The sequence below is a fragment of the Lucilia sericata genome, unplaced genomic scaffold, assembly GCF_015586225.1.
Source record: "Lucilia sericata isolate MDLA Ls3-8-SP2 unplaced genomic scaffold, ASM1558622v1 Contig000054F_arrow, whole genome shotgun sequence".
NCBI classification, from domain to species: domain Eukaryota; kingdom Metazoa; phylum Arthropoda; class Insecta; order Diptera; family Calliphoridae; genus Lucilia; species Lucilia sericata.
The window spans coordinates 806,066-828,005 of record NW_023994090.1 but is presented as its reverse complement, the minus strand read 5'-3'; the positions used below and the strand labels follow the sequence as shown (position 1 = coordinate 828,005).

At 31.5% G+C, this 21,940-nt stretch overlaps 1 protein-coding gene across 1 annotated transcript in view; it reads right to left on the bottom strand.

The window, feature by feature from the left end:
* Positions 1–21,940, bottom strand: part of LOC119616053 (unconventional myosin-VIIa-like) — a gene marked incomplete at its 3' end in the record, with an annotated part of 359,052 nt that overhangs the window by 192,545 nt on the left and 144,567 nt on the right. The window contains exon 6 of the mRNA XM_037972200.1: positions 11,692–11,836. Within this exon, the coding sequence (XP_037828128.1) occupies positions 11,692–11,836 (145 nt within the window). The remainder of the gene's footprint in view (positions 1–11,691; positions 11,837–21,940) is intronic.

Genomic DNA, 21,940 nt, shown 5'->3' with positions numbered 1-21,940 from the left:
ATCTGAGAAACTATTAGAGCTGAATATTCAAATTTTACATGAAGAACTTTGACATTCATGTAAACATTTAGAGAATAACGGGCGGAGTTTCAATGGGGGGCTTGGCACCACATATATGAATTAAATAAACTATTGTAGTTAGAATTTTCAAAATTTTTAAGTGGGTTTTTTATTTATATTGCTTTTGGGTTAGCAAAGCACACTGGGTATAGCTAGTATAATAATAAAATATTCAAAATATCAAAGTTCATTTATATGGCAGTGATTTGATGGTGGGTATAAAAGATTCGGCATAGCCGAATATAACACTCTTACTTGTTATTCATTTGAGATCACACATACAAGCTATAGCTATGCTTTTGAATAATAAATAAGAGCATACAAGTTTGGTGTGCGCATTGAATATACGTATTGATATATTGTAATCAAAAATTATGGGTAAATATTTGTGTTACTTGTTTCATACATACTCATTGTCAATCTCTGGTTGGTGTAGGCTCAATAATGGACCGATCCCAAATAAATTGTATGAAGATATTTCGATTTATGTAAAACACATTTTTGCTGAATTTCATTGCTGGGACTGTATGATCGTTAAAGAATTTTTCTAAAGGAGGCCTTTATCCATTTCACGCACAAAACGAAACCTCTGGACTTTGAGCTCACTACACACTTTATGTTGACATACATATATTTTGATGAAAAATGGAAAAAAGTGTTTTCGAAGGATATCTCAGGATATCCCTTTTAGCATGTAGTGCCGTCAAATTCTAAAAAAGTTTTCTATGGGAAATAATAATTTACTGTATCTGTGAACTCAAAATTACGCTCTACATCGAGAAAAATTAAAAAAATAATCTTGGGAGACCGGTGTCCCATATACATGAAAGAATTATAGACCAACCATCATAATATTTGGTTGAGAGATTTTAGTTACTATAAATATAAAACTTTTTTATTTCGATTTTCATCATTATAATGGCATTTTTAAGCCTGCAGTTAAAGTCATTTTGGATGGGGGCATTTTGGGTAGGGTCAATTATGGACCGATCCTCATAAAATTTGGTAGAAAATTTGTATTTCCTATAAAACTAGTTTTTGTCAAATTTAATTTCTATACTGTAATTTTTAAGTCAGGTTTGTCTACTTAAAATGAATTCTGGGTATGCATTTATGTTTGTTTATGAGGCTATGGGTGAAATTATTGTCCGATACTATCGATTTTCAACACCAAGCAACCTGCATCAATAAAAAATATTTGCGGAAAATGTTAGCCCTCTAGTTGTTTTCGTTTGGATCTTATTTGATGACGGATATATAAAAATACTCATTTTGTATGGATATTAGGGTGATCGACTCGATTTTTCAACCGGTGTTAAAACCGGTTTTTTCTGCTTTACCAGTGTCGGTTTTTTCTTAATGCTGATTTTTCGAATATTTTCACTTTTTAAAAACCGGTTTCGAATACTTTTAATTGCTTTGTATTCGAAGATTATTTAAATGAAATTTTTAAGTAAATCATAATACAGCCCGTCTAAATTTTAAAAATATTTGAGTCGAGGAACTAGCGTATATTTTTCTAAAGCTCCTTTGGTTAAACTTTTTTGATTTTCCTAATTAATTAAAAAAAAATTATTTGTAAAATTGATAACTGTTCGATAAAATTTTATCAATCTTAAGATTATATTCCAATTACAATAATTCATTTACGGCTGAAATTTTATGGAATTTTATGCCTATGCAAATTTTCTAAACAGGGCTTTTATAATAAGGATTGTTATATGGGATTACATAGTACCTTATGTTTAACAGAAGTGTCCCACTTTTTTCCTATTTTTTTTTTTTATATTAAAGAAATAATGTAAATCAGACGACTAGATCTAAAGATATAATCTTTTAGACTGTTAAAAATCATTTCGGGCCATGTTTTATTAATCAAATTTAAACATAAACATTAATTTTTTCAAATTAAAATATATTTTTTTATTTATAATGAAAAACCGGTTAACCGGTTCTTTCTGAATTTGAAAAATATCAACCGGTTTTTTTTAAATGTCTACTATTTGAACTATTCGAAAACCGGTTTTTGGAAAATGTCGAATAATCGATCACCCTAATGGATATAGACCCTAAAAAGGGAAAACAAAAATAAACAAGTAAGAGTGCTATATTCGGCTGTGCCGAATCTTATATACCCTTTAAAAAATATAAATTTTATAAAATTTAAATTTATGTACCTATTTAATTTTCCCGATTATATCATTATTATAGCAATAGCAAAACGAAATGAACAACAACAACGCTAAACGATATAAACACTCAAAAAACAAAATACACAAGGCAGTAAAACCAACAAACGAAACTGTACACCACAAACAAAAACAATATACACAAGGCAATGAAACACACAGCCATCCAAACATACAAAACTGAATACACCAAGAAACAAAAACAATATACACATGCCAATGAAACACACAGCCATCCAAACATGTGAAACGAAATACTCAATGAATAAGCAGTGTTGTTGTTGTTGCTTATTAATCAAAGCATGAAAAAATTGTCTTTTTTAATGAAATTTTCAGAGGTTGTCTCGGATTTTTGCTTATATCTCCGTCATTTATGGACCGATTTTGCTGATTTTAAATAGCGATCTTCTCGAAAGCATGTCTAACAGAATTATTGAAGATTCGGATCTCGCCGATATCTGGGGTCCTCTAAAAACTGATTTCAACAGACAGACAGACAGACGGACATGGCTTAATCGACTCCGCTATCTATAAGGATCCAAATATATATACTTTATAGGGTCGGAAAATTATATTATAGAAATTACAAACGGAATGACAAACTTATATATACCCTTCTCACGAAGGTGAAGGGTATACAAATTTATATAGACCATAAAACAGGAATTATTGTTGTCATTAAAATCTTAATAACTTTTTTCCAATTTTACATAACGGTGTATAAATCTATAATTTTGTTCAAAATATATGTCGAAATCAACTGAGAAAATTAAAAAAAAATCGATTACGTAAATTTTGAGAAAAGTTTATGTAAACCTTCTAATACCCAATTTACATATACACGAAATCTAGTACTTATGAGATTTCGAGTCAAATCTAGTTGTTTTTAACTAGATTTCCCATACAAAACAAAATCTACTTCCTGACTAGATTTCGTTAAAATCTACTCAAAATCTAATAGTTTTTAGTGATGCAACTCTGTTTTTTCCTAAATAATACTAAAAAATACGACGCTTCACAAGAAAAACGAGAAAAACAAAACAAACAAAAAAAATTAAATGTCAACAAAATTTTAATAAATTGAAAAACATGAATGAAAACTTTATTTAAAATAGAAGGTAATGTTATTTTTAAAAATCTAATTTTTTATTATAAATAAAATGTTAATAAATATCCCAATTGAAAGTCCGCTGTTTTTCCTCCAAAATGTTCATATGAATATATAAGTACTTCGTGCAAAATTTGAAGAATTTAGTTCTATTAGTTTTCCAGATAAACGAATTTTTGTATATAATTAATATGGGAGGTTCCGCTCCTCTCATGGGTAGTCCACCAATTTATTACCCAAAATGTTTAAGTGGATGTTAAAGTTATTCATGCAAAATTTTGTAAATGTAATAGTTTCCAAGATAAACGAATTTTTGTATTTAATTTATATGATTTTGACCCCAGTTTTTAGAGGGTTTATGATTTTTAATTTCAGAAATTTCATCAGAAATAACTTTCCATGGATTCGGAAATAATAATCGCAATTTATTTGGTTCAAATTAAGCAACGATAATTTTTACTTAATTATTGGCAAAAATTGCTTTTTTCCCGAAATCTTTCAACTTCACATCGCAGGTACGGTAAAACTATGAGCGGCATTCTTTTTGTGTTTAATTCTTGTATATCCTTTATAATATCCAGTATAGAAAACTTTAATTTTTTAAAATCCATTTAACAAAAATTGTTAAAGTTTGAAAATTGAGTTTTGGAGATGCTGTTAAAACAATGGCTCTTTTTTGACCACAGACTACACCGAGTAAGCGTTATCCAATTTGAACAAAAAATCGTACTAGCACATTTATGAATCTTATAAAGACAAAAATAATATTTGTTTGTAAAATTTATCAAAACTAAAAAAAAATTCTTATATTTACACAGAAAAAACTGAAAACGATTTCAATTACCAAAACCTCGTTTTCAATTATTTTATTTATTGAAGTTCAATAAGAAAAAATGTATATTCAATTACTACTTATAATTGATTTCGTATCAAAAATTTTTATTTTTTTATATTTTTGTTGTTGTTAAATACGTATTTGATTATACATTTTTATGATTCAAATACAAAATGAATGGAACCCTTTTAAAATTTTCGATTAATCGTTTAATTGAAAATTTTTTAAAATTAATTTTTTGTGTGTACTTTTATGTGTCTTCAGAATCACAAAATTCTTGGGGAAACTTTTTGAACCAATTTTGAGTTTTTCTATCTTTTTGGAAAAACAATTTTGTAGACATTACGATTTTGCTATAAAATTTTACAATAATTAATACTAAAGCCTCATTTTGTGAAAAAACTCCAAAAAGTACCATTCCCTCCCATGTTTATATGGGAGAAAATAGCACTTTGCATTTACAAACTTTGGCGGTGATGCGCGGGCTCTCACCCTCAAAATAATTGAATAATATTTTACAGTCTTCCATTTGACGTTAATACAACATAATTTCACGAATTGTTTTCACAAACCTTCATTTCGTTGGCCCGTGTTATTTAGATTTTTTCAACTAAATTTTTTAAATATGTTGCTTAAATTTACAAATTTTGTGATCCGTTCGATCGCTATTAAAGCAGTCAGGATGGAATTTGATTGCCCTCTGAATCAGAATTGTAATCGAGAAAAAGTTAATAATGGTGTCACAGAAATAATTGTTATCGATTTTATGTTCTTTAAAGCTTTTAAATGTTAATATGTCCTGGATTAGTCCCTTAATATTTTTCCTTACACTTTTACTATCTCTTTCCTCTATCACACATTAACCATTTCAATTTAGATACAAAGTATAGTATCCCAGTAAAAACTCGGTAATTGCATGTACATTAGAGTGGGTCGGTCTCTATGGACAAAAAAAAAGTTGTGTCAGTCACCCCCTAGGATTAAAGATATGTTAATAACATTTCCAAAAATATAAAAATTATTTTTTTGCCACGCCTAGAAATACCGCCCTTTTTGTTTTTTATATATTTCTCCGCCATTTTAAGTCCGATCGTAACATATCATATATCAATATTTATGGCTTGGCTGTATCTACATTTCACCCTTAGACGATTTTTAAATTAGACGTAACATTCTATGCCCGACTTCTGATATCTCGGATCCTTCTCCAAAATCTGAAATTGTGGCTATACAATAATAAAGAGCTATTAATTATATGAAATATAGAATTTTTAAATGCTCACTTTTATGCATAAATAGCTATTTTATAGATATTTAAAAATGTTCATATATTCATTATCAACCGTTATCACAACAAATAATTAATTTGCTAGAAAAAACCGTCGAAAACATTTTTTTTTTTTTGAAAATGAATTATAAAACTGTTATTTTTTCATTACAAACCCTTCCAGATCCTACTTCCTATCAAAAAAGAGGAAAGTTTATTATATCCTACAGTACTATAGTAGTTTAGCTTTGTCCATCCGACTTGTAATCAAACTACAATCGAAATTTTCCAGATAATTCGATGCAAATAGGCTAATATATTTCATTTTACCCAAGGACGAAGTTGTTTGAATATGGATTATATCGAAAATGTTTGAAAATGGATCATACAACCGTACTCCCCGAATAAGGCTTTGGAGCTCTTAATAATGGCTTCAAGGTCGTTAATTCCCTCTTAAACAGTACAATTAGGATGAAATTCTGCATATCTATCTCTTATAAGAACATAAAACCATCCACCAAATGTTTATAGGATCAGTCCATAATTGATCCTAGCTCCCATATATAGTCTCTTTCAGAAAATCAGTTTTTCATCAATAAGTTGCTCAAATAGTATATCGTCACCTAAAACGCAAACGGCCCTATCTAACATTTTTAAAATTTTACAGGAGAAGCAAAAAACTATTGAAATTGAAAAATTTGTGTCTATGAACGCGATTTATTTCTAGTGAATAAACAAATTGTTTAATAGTAAAACCTTTTAGTTATTATGATAGTTGACAATGGCGTATATAAAAATGGGTAAATTTTGTAGATAGGGCCTTTTGTTTTTTGTCAATGAAATCGTTAATTTTGGTCGGAGGAGTCCAATTTTTTGTGTGGACATATGTTTTGATGCAATACAAAATTCAGACAAAATTCAATATAAATGCTATATTAAAACATAAATCATATTTTAGTTATGCTCATATCTGGTATCATATGGTCGGCCATTCCCGATTATTCGTTTTTTATTAGTTTTTATTATTTAAAGAACTTCTTTAGAAATATGTAACTATTTAAAAAAACCTAAGACCACAGCATCAGTATCCACTACTGATAACGTTGAGGAGTCAAATCCTAAAATCGAGGAATTTACCATTAACTCGCCAGAAGAAAGTGTAGTTGCCCTTTCCAAAATTGGGAAGGCGCCGATTGAAAAGGCTGTCAAATCCGGCCCCGACAAGGACACTAAAACACCTAAGACAATACCCAAAGCATCATTAGCAAGTACTAGCAATGTTGAGGAGTCAAATCCTAAAAGCGAGGAGGAAATCACTCACCCGCCAGAAGACAGATCAGCAGTGCTCTCCAGAATTGGGAATGTGTCTATTAAAAATACTGCTATTCCTATTCCTGATAAGGACACCGCAGTGCCATCAACAGTACCCACTGCATTAATAGCAATTCAGGCTATCCGGAGGAGTCAAATCCAAAGAGCGAGGAGGTGACCACCAACTCGCTGGAAGACAGTTTAATGGATGACCATGATTGAGGTTATCCAAATAAACCTCCATCGGAGCGAGACAGCTGCCAACGCTCTGATGGCTAAAATCAACACAGGTAAAATACATATAGCTTTAATCCAGGAACCTTGGACGATTCGCAACAAGGTTTCTGGATTAAATCACGTAAATTTCCAACTTTTCTACGCTGATACAGGATCTCGCCCGAGAACATGTATCTTATGTCACAAGAACTTATGTTTTCTCCTCTCAACAGGATTATCAACATCGGATGCAACGGTGCTGAAGCAAGGTCGTGGCAACATATTCCTTGCATCTATTTACCTGCCTTTCGATTCTCCGACACTACCAGTAACGTCGGATCTGATGAAACTGGTTGAAGAGACACAAAGAAAAAATAAGAAAATTGTAATAGGTTGTGATGCCAACTCGCACCATGTAGCTTGGGGTAGTACAAACACCAATCGCAGGGGACAAGCCCTCATGGATTTCCTTAATACTAAAGACTTGATAACATTGAACTTAGGTAATAAAGCTACCTTCGTCAATAGAATCAGAGAAGAAGTATTAGATATAACTATATGTTCAGAAGAGCTTATAAACGAAATTCAGGATTGGAGAGTTTCGGACGAGCACTCCTTTTCTGATCATCGGTACATAAGATTCAAAATACTAAGGCCACCACCAAAGCCGATAATGTTTCGGAATAAGTCTAAAACTAATTGGACAATGTTCGGGACTTTACTAAAGAACCGTTTAGGTCAGGACACTTTTCAATGTCGAAATAAAGAGGATATAGATGCCAAAGTAGAAACGTTCACAAGTGCCCTGGTTGAATCGTTCGAGGACAGCTGCCCTCTGCGAGAGCGGAGATCTGCCCAGGAAAAACCCTGGGTAACTGGGGAGATCCGGAACCTTGGGAAGACTCTTCGCAAACTATTTAACCGGGCACGGCGTAAAAAGACCGCAGTATACTGGGATGAGTATCGTAATAAACTTGGTGAATATTAGAAAATCGTTCGAAAAGCCAAACGAGACTCCTGGAAACTTTTCTGTGAACAGGTAGATAGCGTAAATGACGTATCGAAGATAAAGAAATTCCTATCCAAAACTCATGTCCAACCGGAATCTATGATCGATGAGACGGGCAGGAGGCTTGAGGATATGGAGGAGACAATGAAACTCCTAATGGATTCTCATTTCCCCCCCGGTATATCGAATAACATAGATGAACCGATATTGGAGGAAGGGGAGGGTAACACGGAAATAGTTATTACAACTGACATGGTTAAAGGGGCAATCAAGAGCTTTGCTCCCTATAAAGCTGCAGGGCCGGATGGAATTTTCCCGGCACTTTTGCAGATGGAGGCGGGACTGGTTTCCGTACATCTGCAACAGATATTCACTGCATGCTTAAAATTGGCATATACCCCAGTTAAATGGCAGGATGCAAGGGTAATATTTATATCCAAACCAGGGAAACCTAGCTATGCGACACCTAAGTCCTATCGACCGATAAGTCTTACGTCCTTCCTACTTAAAACCTTGGAACGGATAGTCGATAGCATGGTTAAAAGCAGCATACCATACAAAGACCTTAAATATAAGCAGCATATCATGTAAAGGGACGATCGGTGGAAACCGCTTTAAATGAAGTTGTCCACTACATAGGTGAATCTTTCGATAGCAAACTGTATACATTGGCGGTATGCATTGACATCGAAGGCGCTTTCAATAACGTGCACACTGATACCCTTATCCAATCCCTAGACCGGGTGCTCCGTAACTGGATCAATTACATGCTAAGGAACAGATGGATAAGCTGCGAGATGTACGATATAACTATCAGGAAAAAGGTATTTCGCGGTATACCACAGGGTGGCATTTTGTCACCTTTACTCTGGGTTACCACGATTAATAGCCTCCTAAGGACCCTAACCGAGAAAGGACTTAGACCTGTCTGCTATGCAGACGATGTCGTAATACTTTTAAAGGGAAAGGATCCAAATTACTTGTGTAGAAGAGCTGAGTAAGCTCTGAATACGGCCTTGAGCTGGGCTCAACCGAGAGGCCTCAATGTTAACCCGGCGAAGACGGAAATCTGTCTTTTCACAAGAAAGACAAAAATTTCTACATATACTGAACCTTGCTTCCTGGGCAAGAAGATACCGGTGACAGACAAAGTTAAGTACTTAGGTGTAATACTTGACCGGAAATTAAAATGGAGACACCACATAGAGGATAGGATCAACAAGGCACATCGGTGCTGGGCGATATGTAGAAGAACCATAGGCATGAAATGGGGTCTTAGTCCTACTATGACAAATTGGCTTTATAAAAGTGTAATTAGACCAATTCTAGCTTATGCTTCAATAATCTGGTGGACTGCTTTGGACAAAAAGTGTAATATCAAACTACTACAGGGAGTTCAACGTACATGCTGCTTGAGTATAAGTGGTGCCATGTGTACTACTTCAACCAAGGCTCTGGAAACGTTGCTAGATATTCCACCCATTGAAACATATATAAGATATGAGGCGGCGCTTACAGCCGAACGGCTCTTTACTTTAGGCGAACTGGCCAAAAACGGTTATAGGACACGTCATCAATGTATACTGGACACATTGGAAGGTTATACACATTCATCGGACGTGCCTGATCGCATACCAGACACTGAATATGTCGGAAACTTTGAAACGCTAATCCCAGATAGAATGTCTTGGTCAAGCGAAACATTAGAGCAAATACCAGTAGGAATCCGTTGCTACACGGATGGCTCTAAATTAGGGGACAAAGTGGGCCTGGGGTTCTATATTGAAGACCCAGAAACAGAAATATACCACCGTTTACCTAATCATAACACAAGCTTCCAGGCAGAAGTACGAGCAATAACGGAATGTGTAAATTGGATTAGAATAAATATGGCGCCCACAGGGCTTAATATATTTACCGACAGCCAGAAAGCAATTTGTGCGATATCAGGTGATAGAATTAAATCTAAGACCGTATTGGATTGTAAGAAAGCTTTAACTGAATACTCTCCCAGAGGTAAGGTTCACATCATATGGGTACCAGGCCACTCGGGAGTAGTCGGCAACGAAAGGGCGAATGTAATAGCTTTAAAGGGAAGGGAGCTCGATGTAGTTAACCTGACAAACGCAAAACCATTCGACGCAACAAAAGCTGAATTAAAAATATGGATGAGAGAATCCCATAAGGCCTCTTGGAATAATGAAACGGTGGGTAGAACCACAAAGATTCTATGGGGTGACCCTGATGAGAGCAAGACGAGAAATCTTCTCAAAATGAGCAAGTCTGAGGTTAGTATGATGGTTCGTATTCTGAGTGGACACACAGAATTACGAGCATACCTATATAAAATTGGACATGCGGATTCAGACGAATGTAGAGCATGAGGAGAGGACAGTGAAACTCTGGAGCACTTTCTTTGCCACTGTCAGACATTCGTCGAAGTTAGATCCAAGTAGCTTGGAAGTGATGTTATTCCGGAAATAACATTCTTAACCAACACCGATTGGAAGATTCTTAGGAATTACGTCCAGGAAACTGAGTTTCTGAACATGGAAAAATAATACAGTCAGTGAACAATTTTTTTTTCTTCTTTCTTGAATTGGAGCGCACAACAGGCCCGATAGTGGCCTAGGTGTATTTCTTCGGATTTGATGTAGTATACATCCTTCTAAAACCTAACCTAACCTTTAAAAAAATCATAAAATAAATTTATCCCATTTTATAAAAATTAGTATAAACATTTTTAAAAATTGTTAAAAAAAAAAGAAACATGCAAGTAGTTGTATGAAAAAAAATGTTTTTCATACATTTTTGTAAAACATTGCATAACACTTTAATTTTTCATCGATTTTTATAAAATAAAATGTTTAATTTTTATGTACCTACGTGATTTTGTTATTAATTAATAGAATTAAATGCTGAATAAAATGATCTTTCTTTTGTTAAGATAGGGGTAGGATGCAATTTTTGTATTGTAAATTAATTTGAAAAAAATTGTTTTCGACCATATCCCTAGCAAATTAATTGTTTGTAGTTTGAACTATACAGGTATTTTTAAATACCTGTAAAATAGCTCTTTATGCATAAAAGTGAGCATTTTAAAAGCCTATATTTTATGTAATTAAATGTACTTTATTCCAGTATAGCCACAATTTTATATTTTGGGGAAGGATCCGAGATATCAGAAGTCGCGCAAAGAATATGGCGTCGAAATAAAAAATTGTCTAAGAGTGAAATATAGCTAAAGTCAAGCCATAAATATTGATATATGATATGTTACGATCGGACTAAAAATGGCGGCATAATGTATAAAAAACAAAAAGGGCGGTATTTCTAGGCGTGGCAAAAATATATTTTTTATATTTTTGGAAATGTTATTAACATATCTTTAATCGTAGGGGGTGACTGACTCAACTTTTTTTTCGACCCACCCTAATGTACATACTTACATAACGACTTTCTTTGCAATGACTACTACTTCTGCATTATTATTAAGTACTTATAATGACTTACATATAATCAGATACGTAAGTACTTTTTTTAGTTTTGACGGTTTATTTGCACATTTTATTTTATCGCTAGAAACTGTTTTAAACACACACAGAAAGGAAATGGTTTTTATCTGTAAAAACCATTATTGGAAGCACAATAAAATATTTAACTAAGTAGTGGTGTTATGACTATGATGAAACTTACCAAAAGCTTCCAGAATCGTATTTGCCTCCAATATTTGTTGTTGGATCCAAGTTGAAACGTTGGAAGTTACAGCACATAGGTATTGAAGAATAAATTTTGTTGTTTCAGTTTTTCCAGCCCCAGACTCGCCAGATATAACTACCGACTGAAACAAAAAATAAATAACAAATAATAGTTAATCTATAGTATGTATATAAAAGTGTAGCGTTACTGACTGACTGATTCATCATCGCATAGCCCAAACGGCTGAACCTAGAATCATTAAATTTTGACAGTAGATGTGTTTTTGGTTACGTAGATCCACTAAGGAGGGATTTTTTGAAATATATGAATTTAGGAGTAAAACAGGGAAAAACGGGCAAAACAGGTTTTCTTAATTATCTTACACAATATTAGTGATACAAGAAAAATTTTAAGTGCACCAGTATCTTCTCTTAAAATTAGCAGATGGATGTCTGGTATTTTTTGAAATTCGGTTTTTAAGGGGTGAAAATGTGTAACAAAGGTTATTTTGGTACCATTTTGGGCCCTTTATAACTTTTTAACTAATAAACTTAATACAATTTTTGTAAATATTTTGGATATATTTTCCAAAATTATGAGACGCCTGTTTCGTACTTTTTAAAATTCAGTCCTTTTTGGGTGTAAAAGGGAGGAAACTTATTTTTGATACTTATTTATCACATTAAGAAAACCTTTTCGACTTATTGACGTATACCTATTAAATTACGTAATAACTTTGTAAAATGTATTGAAACAAAATATTTGCTATTTCACTGGGGAAAAGCACCAAAAAGGGGAAAAAAGGGAAATTTAATTTATTCAAACTAATTGAGCCAATTTTTATAAAATTTATATTGGTACATCATTTTGGAGATCAGGTACTAAGGGTTATATAGGACCAAATTCTGGTAAATTGTTTGGTACTTTTTGAAAGCACAATTTTTCTGGAACAAATGAACGCAGATATAAATTTTTTGAGTTTTGTGATATATAGATTTAAACACGGAATATTTTGTAAACTTAATTTTCGAAAAGTGTATTCCTAGACTAAAAGGGGGAAATGGTACTCTTTTTATTAGTACTTTCCACAAAGGTAGAATTTATTCCACTTTTGGTACTCTTTGTATGTTCTATGTTATGATTTCAAAACACATGATTATTAAACATACTCGGTCCATTTTGAATATGATTCTTTAAGAGAACGTTTTAATACTTTTTATCTCTCAAATGTACGGTGACCATATTTTTTTCAGCAAAATACAGAACAGGAGAAAATTAAATACACTAACCAATTTTTCTAAATCAGGTTATTGTTTACCGTCAAAATTTCAATTGCCAAAAAAGGTTTAAACATTATTATATTGATTGTTCACAGAAAAAAGCTTCAGGATAAATATTATGAACTGCTTTCAGTGACAAAAGTTAATAATATTTAAGAATAAGGCTGTGTGCCAAACGATAGCAATTTACTGGTAAAAGTAAATTTTTAATAGATATGAGGTGAATATAATTTTATTAGCTCTTTGAGCTACATAAATTTTTGACAAATGAAAATAAAAATTTACAAAACAAAAAATAAATAAATGAAAATTATAAAATTCTGAAAGGACGTAAAAAACATTTATTTTTATTGGAAGTGTTAAATTTTCAGAATTAATCAATGAAAATTGTCAAAATTTATCACAGCAGGAAAAGATATCGTTTGGCACAGCAAAATGTAAAAATGTTCCCATCATAGGAAAATTACAAATAGAATTTTGCTATCATTTGGCACACGCTCTAAGTTCCTAAATGGTATGAATTTTTATACCCTACACCACTATAGTGGGAAGGGTATTATGCGTTTGTGATGATGTTTGTAACGCATTAAAATATTAGTACTATACCCACCTCAAAGTATACCGATCGACTCAGAATCACTTTCTGAGTCGATTTAACGATGTCGGTCTGTGTGTCCATGTAAACGTTGTTATCAAAGTACAAGTCGCAATTTTCAAGATAATAATGATGAAATTTGGAATACACATTTGTTTTGACCCAAGGACGAAGCCTATTGAAAATGGTTAAAATCGGCCCATTATTTCAGCTAGGCACCATACAACTGAACCCCCCGAAAAGGTCTTTCATAATTATGTATAATATAAATGTATCTCGATGAAAGTCTGCACAACTAAGTTTTATACAAGCCTTGCCGAATTTCGAAATGATCGAACTTCATTTGACCCTAGCCCCCACACAAAGAAAGTGACTTGAATATCCGCAATTCATTTATTAGCACTGTTATTGCAACAAAACTTAGCACAGACAAATATTATATAAATACAAATCTATCCAGCGCATTTTATCGGGATCAGTCCACATTTGCTCCTATCCCTCATATAAAGCCTCTTTTAGAAAATAAGTTTTTCGTCAATAAGTTGCTTAAATAAATCGGAATCAAGGTAATATTCAAGATAAATGCTTTATTATGAAAAATAAATCACATTAAATATTCATAACTGGTGTAGGGTATCATATAGTCGGCCAAGCCCGACTATACTTTCTTACTTGTTTAATTTTTATTTTTTTTTAAACATAATGTAGAAGCCTTGATATTTCAAATTTATGTTTATTTTTATATTTGTTAAAAAATATTTGAAATTTTTTTGGAAAATTTTTTATTTGCTCGTAATTTGCTGGTCTTTTTGAATAATGGATATTAACTATGCACAGTGGGGCAGAATCGAAATTTTTTGGAAATAAATCTGGCATTTCTAAACGGCTGATTCGATCGGGATAAAATTTGGCGTGAGCGTAGCCAAGGAGTATTCGAGTTTAAGTTTTGAAGATGAACCCTGCAGATGCCCCAGGGACGGCGCTGTGGCGGCCGTAGGGTACCTACGACATGTAAAATTTTTAAACTCGTGCCATTTTTTTGTTTTTCACCCAAATACAAAGATTTTTATATTTTCTGAAAGCGCTCGACGAGGTCTTGAAAACTACTACTTATCTCTTATAATATCCGAGTTATAGGCATTTAAAAATTTAGTGATACAAAATTTACCATACCTTGGTCCGCCTTTTTTTGAATACCGGGCGTAATTTTGGACCAAATGGACTCAATTCAATTCAATTTCTTGTTAGTTAGACAACGAAATTTTCAATAATATACAAAAAATTTCAGATCAATATCATTTACAGATCCAAAAATATACGTTTTTTAATTTAAAAATTCAAAAAATTTTAGATTTTTGCCGTTTTTTTACCAAAAATGTGTCTTAACTCTTTTATTAATAAAATAAAATTTTCTTTAAGAATATATAACAATTTTATAGTTTTCTAAAAGGTATCTTAACGCAGAACGCTTTGGCGTAAAAAACTTGTCCACTGCGTCCTTACGAATATGACCTATTTTTTATCAAAACTTCAACATGTTCTAAAATCCCAAACCTGGGATCAGAAAACTGAAAGCAGTTTTGGAAACCTCAATATGTTTTCTATTTACTCCAAAAGTATTTTCCCAGCCCTGAAAGAAATGTGGACCCTATGGGCAAAATGGTAAAAAATCCCATTTTTGGGATTTTCATTCCTATTTTTGGGAATTGCGGGATGCCCTTTGACCTTTTCAAAGGCATTTTCTTATTTGAAATGACAAATTTAATAAGCTTTGAAAATTTCATTGAGTTTTGTTCATAAATAAAGATTTTGTCATATATTACATATTTGTTTAATTTCTAAAACTGATTATTATTTATTTATATATTATGATTTATATCAAAATATTAATAGGGTCGCAGATAGCTACAACAATTTAGTCCATATTTATCCCTTAATATAATTTTTTAGTTAGATATGGAAATTCTCGACCCTTTGCAAAAAATTTCAAGCCAATATCTCAATTACATTCAAAAATATGTTCATTTAAACCTGTGACCTTTAATTTCATCTTTTTCATATTTTAGTATTAAGTATGACAGAGCATACATTTGGTGTTGAATAAAATATTTGGACAATTTTTAAAAATTATTTAGTTAATTATTTTATTAAAGACTATAACATTGTATATACAATAAAAAAATTATAATTTTATTATGAGCCACGCACAACAACACCTAAATCACCCCACACAAACCACCTTTCTCGCCCACCGAAATATAAAACACAATTTAATACAATATCATCAGTTAGTATAATAGCTTTTTTATTTGAACTGTTTATCTTAAACATAATACAATTAATTCTTACAACCTACTTATATAGTTAATTCCTAACACTACTTATTTTCTATAAAATAATCTGTCATATCGGTATACATATCCAGAAGGTAATATAAGTCCTTTAAATCTTCCTTGTTTTGAGATGATAGAGTTTCATAACAAATCCATCTTTTTCGCATAGTTTAAAGAACAGGATCAGAAGATAGAAGTAAACTATTAAAAATATCTTCATTCTGTGATTGCCTGGAGCATTTTCTTGAGCTGAATAGTTGAACATGCTTAAAATCTCGATTCCTCGCTTCCTGGGCTTCTTCTGTTAACTCTCCCAGTGGAAGAATATTCGATTCAATTATTATTTGACCATGACACAATACTTTGTGTACTGTTGGTGTTAGTTCCCTCCATGGATACAGAGATACAAGTAATTTAGAAATTTCAGATGTATGTTCCCCAAATCGATTTCCTTTAATTTTATGTTTACTATTCAGTGCCATTAAAATAGTGTTAACTCTTCGAAGCAACTCCTTGTCGATTCCAGTTATTTTTGAAGTAATTTCAAAATCACGAAAAAACCTTCTCGCCGTATTACCGTCATTTGTACTACCGCAACTTGGAAGTGGTTTGTCGATGTTTAATCCCATCTGAACTTTAAATTCTTCTTGGATTCTGCTTTTTTCCGCAGCTCTCAGTTCTTTCAATTCTTCATTATTTTTTGTTGATTTAGTAAGATTCTCTGTGTAAAAAGTAATCCAAAAATCATATTCTGGCATGAAGTGGTGAAATTCCGAAAGACAGGACTTCTTCATTAATACTTCTGCTTTTGTTTATATTTGAGAATTGCGACTTTTTCTCATTACATATTGAGCATCTCCAGAAGGAAGAAGTTTCTGTTATGGCATTGCTGACCTTTCCATCAATCATTGTTAAGCTACGTTCAGACCTGTAAAATATTTGGTCCAAATATTTCTTATAAATATTTATAAAGTTGCGTAAAAACAAACGCAATATTTATTTCATGTTCAGACTTGAACAAATATTTGATGGTATTGTTTTATCAAACAGTGCAAAAATAATTTGGTTCAAACACACACATGTTTTGCAGCCACAGAATATCGTATATTTTCATGCAAGAAAAAAGCAATTTGGCAATTTGTTTTAATTTTAACTATTTTTATTAGGTTTAAAATTAAATTTTTATAATAAAAGTGTATAATATTAATATATAACACGATTGAAAAAACTTTGTTTGTCGAATCTGAACATAAAATATTTCATGTTAACAAACAGCAATGCGGATGATTTTCATAAAACAAATTGATTTGCTGGCAAATAAATATTTTCTCATTGTTTCATCAATGTGAACACCAAAAGTCAAATAATTTACGTCATTTTGGTAAAATAATTATTTGATTTTGCAAACCAAATGTAAGATCAAACAGCGTCAATGACAGCTGTTCTTTGTTTAGAGTGTTATCACCTCATACAAAAATGTAAATAGTCGCTTATATGACTGGTTTTATTTTATTTTTTATAAAATATAAATCTGAGACAAAGTTGTGACATTTAATTGAAATTCAAGCAATTGCGTAAATTAATGATAATTATTATTTTTGTTGTTTGTTTTGTTATTTATTGGTTGGTAACAACATACTGTATATAGTTATGCTACATAATATATGCATCTATAGTCTAGTTTGCAGTCTAGTCCAACGGTTCCCAAATTACAATTAAATAAGAGATACTGTTATCTCGGAGTATGAAGTTAGGTCACATTTCATAATTCAAGGACAAGCTTATCGCAGATTTAAGTTTGTCAAATTGTAAACAAAAGTGTTCTTGTTTGGAAGGACTAAAATAATATATTTCCGAAACAGAGGTGACTCTTTATTCGTTTTCAATACGTTAATCCAGGTAATTTTAAATATAAATATTCCATTCCGACGTGATACACAGATTTTAACTTGATTTTGTCGACCAATATTATTAAATTAACATCAGAAAATGCGTAAATAGTCAAAACCATGCAGTAAAATTCACAGTACTTTCGCAAAGAGTTCAAGTCATATATTATGCGGATAACGCATTCCGCAACAATATCGAAGAAGTTCAACTTTCTTATATTATTTTCCCGAAAAATTAGCTAACATACTCAGTTCACCCGTCTGCAATCGCAAAAAATTTTTGCAACATGACTCTTTAAGCACATGTCGACGATATTTGATGAAGAAACCTTTTCGTTACCTTAAAGAAAAATGAACGTGAAAGATCTCACGATCATAAAATTAAACATCATGTTAACATTTCAACAATGAAGTCATTCTATCTTCAAAAACAGGCAATTGAAACTTCGCTGAAATATTAATTATTCTCAATGTACGGGAATATTTTATAGAAATGACATATCTACATCTGTTTGACCTTGGGATTTATGGACTATGACAATTTTCGGATGAACAATTACATATTTAGAACAATAAGATATCAAAATATGTATGGGGGTCCGCGAATTTAAATAAATTCCTCAAGGGGTCCGCGAAGTAAAAACCGGGGGAACCGCTGGTCTAGTCTATAGTCAAGCTACAGTTTAGTCTATAGTCTTGTCTATACTCTAGTTTATAGTATTGTTTATAGTCTAGTCTATAGGTTATAATCTAGTCTATAGTTTAGTAATTAATTGAGAAATTATTTAATTAATTTATTACTCAATTTATTTGAACAATTATTTATTATATTAATGGATATAAAAATATATTAATAATAAACAATTCTCTATAATTTTCAATTTTATAGATATGTAATTTAATGAAAATTATTTATAATTTGGTTATTTCCGGGCTTATAGCGATTTTTTTGAAATCGCTATAAACCGTTCCAAACAACCAAGGTTTTTCGCTACATTGACTATACTAAATAGCAACAACATGACAGTAAAGATCCACCATCTATCTCTTTTCCAATTACATTTCAATACCTTGTGCAAGTCTATCTATGTCTTTTCCACTTGCACAAGGTATTGAAATGTAATTTCAATACCTTGTGCAAGTCTATCTATCTCTTTTCCACTTGCACAAGGTATTGAAATGTAATTTGTATTTTTTTGTTGTAAAATTTTGATGAAAAACAATATTAAATGAAATTTTAGAATATATAGAAGTTATTATTCAATGATATAGCTTTTTAGTAAATATAAACACATATATTTTTGGGTTTTGGTTTGGTTGCGCATTAGCTGTTCTTGTTGTTATGTTCCTCTTTGCCTGCAAACAAAATCTTGTTTTTTTACTGTTTTATCCGTCAATTGTTTTACGAAATTATTTGTTGTAATGTAAACACCGGGCAAACAAACTTTTACTATTTGTATTGAATTGTGTTTGGCTTTGTTTCTTCAAACAAAACGTCAAAATAGAAATACTCATTTTAAGCACATTATGAAATAAAAATGTATTTAATTTTTTGTTTTTAGGCAGAAATTTCTATGAAATCGTAAAAAATATTATTAAATAGTTTTTTTTAACGTTTAACAAAAATGTTTCATGTTTGGTGTTCACATTGTGTTCACATTAAGAAAATATTTGTAGGTTGACAAATAAAAATGTTTCACGAAAAACAGCTGATATTTTGTTTGCTCTTCAAAAATATTTTGTGTTCACATTACAGCCAACAAATATTTGATAAAAAACGTCAAATATTTGATAGGTGTGAACGTACCTTTAAGCTTAGCTGATATGATACGTTAATAGAGAATTCCTTTATTTTTATGCAAATGAGCTCCAGTGCATTTATTTCATCTTTTAAATATTCCACTAAATCTTTTGTTGTTTTCTTTGACTCCTTTATATATTCAAATCCAATGGGTCTACACAAATTTTTTGAACCCGGAGTTGTATTGATCCATATATTTTCAAATGAATTTCCGATGCTTGACGATGATGGATTAAGGGAATATGAACGAATTCGTAATGGCACTAATGATGACATAAATACACTTTTGTAGTCTGCTAATGTCCGACTTCCACAAGCTTGTTTGTATTCTGGAAGTGCTGATAAACCGTCACATCCCCACTTACACATTAAGACAACATCACAGTTATGAATTTTCCTTAGTTGGCCTTCTAAAAAGTCTGACACAATTCTTGATGCTGTGTTTTCGAGCAAAGATGATATATCAATACAAGCTTCCACATCATTAACAGCAATAGGTGATGGTAGGATAGTTTGCTTTTTTCCTGGATCGCCTTGTATGATGGTAATATATTGTGTCCTTTTTCATGCAGAGCTTTCCTTAATATCTGGTACTTATTTCGACTGAGACCCAGTTCCAACATAAGCGCTATTGCTTCCTCTTCAGTAAAATTTAATTGTGATGTTGGAGTTGGTATACTTTCCACAATTCGCTTAAGTCGTTTTGGTGATGCATTAGCAATTTCCTCATTTGAGATTGAAAAAAGTTTTTGTGTGACCCTCTTTTTTTTGACCTTGAACATAAGCCTTCGTATGACTTGCAAGGCGCTCCTGTTGATGTGTTGTAAGTTGAGATTTCCGTAGTAGTTTCATCCAACTACAAAATTTTAATCGAAATTTCTTTTGATTTCCATCCACAGACTTACTTTTTAAATCAAAAAGTTTTCAATTTTTAATACGCCTGTTTTGTCTACTTTTCTACTATATGTAGTTTTTATATAATTTGAAATGTCTTCAATTCTTTCTGGCCCTTTTGAAGATACACTCCATAAAACGGAACACAACTCTTCGTACTTTAATGTAATCTTCATTGTAGATTTATTAAATATGGTACTAAAAATCTGAGAAGTTTACTTATATACCAATTCTTGTCATTTCCGATACAGGTATTCCAAAGTAAAAAATTACGAATTGTCTACCTATTAACATTTAGGACTATATTACTATAACCTGTAATTCAGTCATTGATATTTCTTATTAGTGAATGAATCGAAATTATCATTACCTGTATATTTTTACCTACATGATCATAAACGAAACAGAACGAAATGATCTGTCGAAAAAATTTAGGTAAAAAATAGTTATAAATTTCTGAAAATTTAAGCATAATAGGACCTTTCAATTATAAGGATAAGCAAACAAATAGAAAATAGGTAAATATAAGATTTAAATATGTTCTGTCATATTTAATACTAAAATATGAAAAATATGAAATTAAAGGATACAGGTTTAAATGAACATATTTTTGAATGTAATTGAGATATTGGCTTGAAAATTTTTGTAAAGAATCGAGAATTTCCATATCTAACTAAAAAAAGATATTAAGGGATAAATATGGACTAAATTGGTGTAGCTATCTGCGACCCTATTAAAATTTTGATATAAATCATAGTTTTAGAAATTAAACAAATATGTAATATATGACAAAATCTTTATTTATGAACAAAACTCAATGAAATTTTCATCGCTTGTTGAATTTGTCATTTCAAATAAGAAAATGCAAAAAAAAAAATTGAAAAGGTCAAAGGGCATCCCGCAATTCCCAAAAATAGGAATGAAAATCCCAAAAATGGGATTTTTTACTTTTTTGCCCATAGGGTCCACATTTCTTTCAGGGCTGGGAAAATACTTTTGGAGTAAATAGAAAACATATTGAGGTTTCCAAAATTGCTTTCAGTTTTCTGATCCCAGCTTTGGGATTTTAGAACATGTCGCCCAAAGTTGAAGTTTTGATAAAAAATAGGTCATATTCGTAAGGACGCAGTGGCAACATTTTTAAAAATTGGACAAGTTTTTTACGCCAAAGCGTTCTGTGTAAAGATACCTTTTAGAAAACTATAAAATTGTTATATATTCTTAAAGAAAATTTTATTTTATTAATAAAAGTGTTAAGACACATTTTTGGCAAAAAAACGGCAAAAATCTAAAATTTTTTGAATTTTTAAATTAAAAAACGTATATTTTTGGATCTGTAAATGATATTGATCTGAAATTTTTTGTATATTATTGGAAATTTTGTTGTCTAATTAACAAGAAAAAATTCCATTTGGTCCAAAATTACGCCCGGTATTCAAAAAAAGGCGGACCAA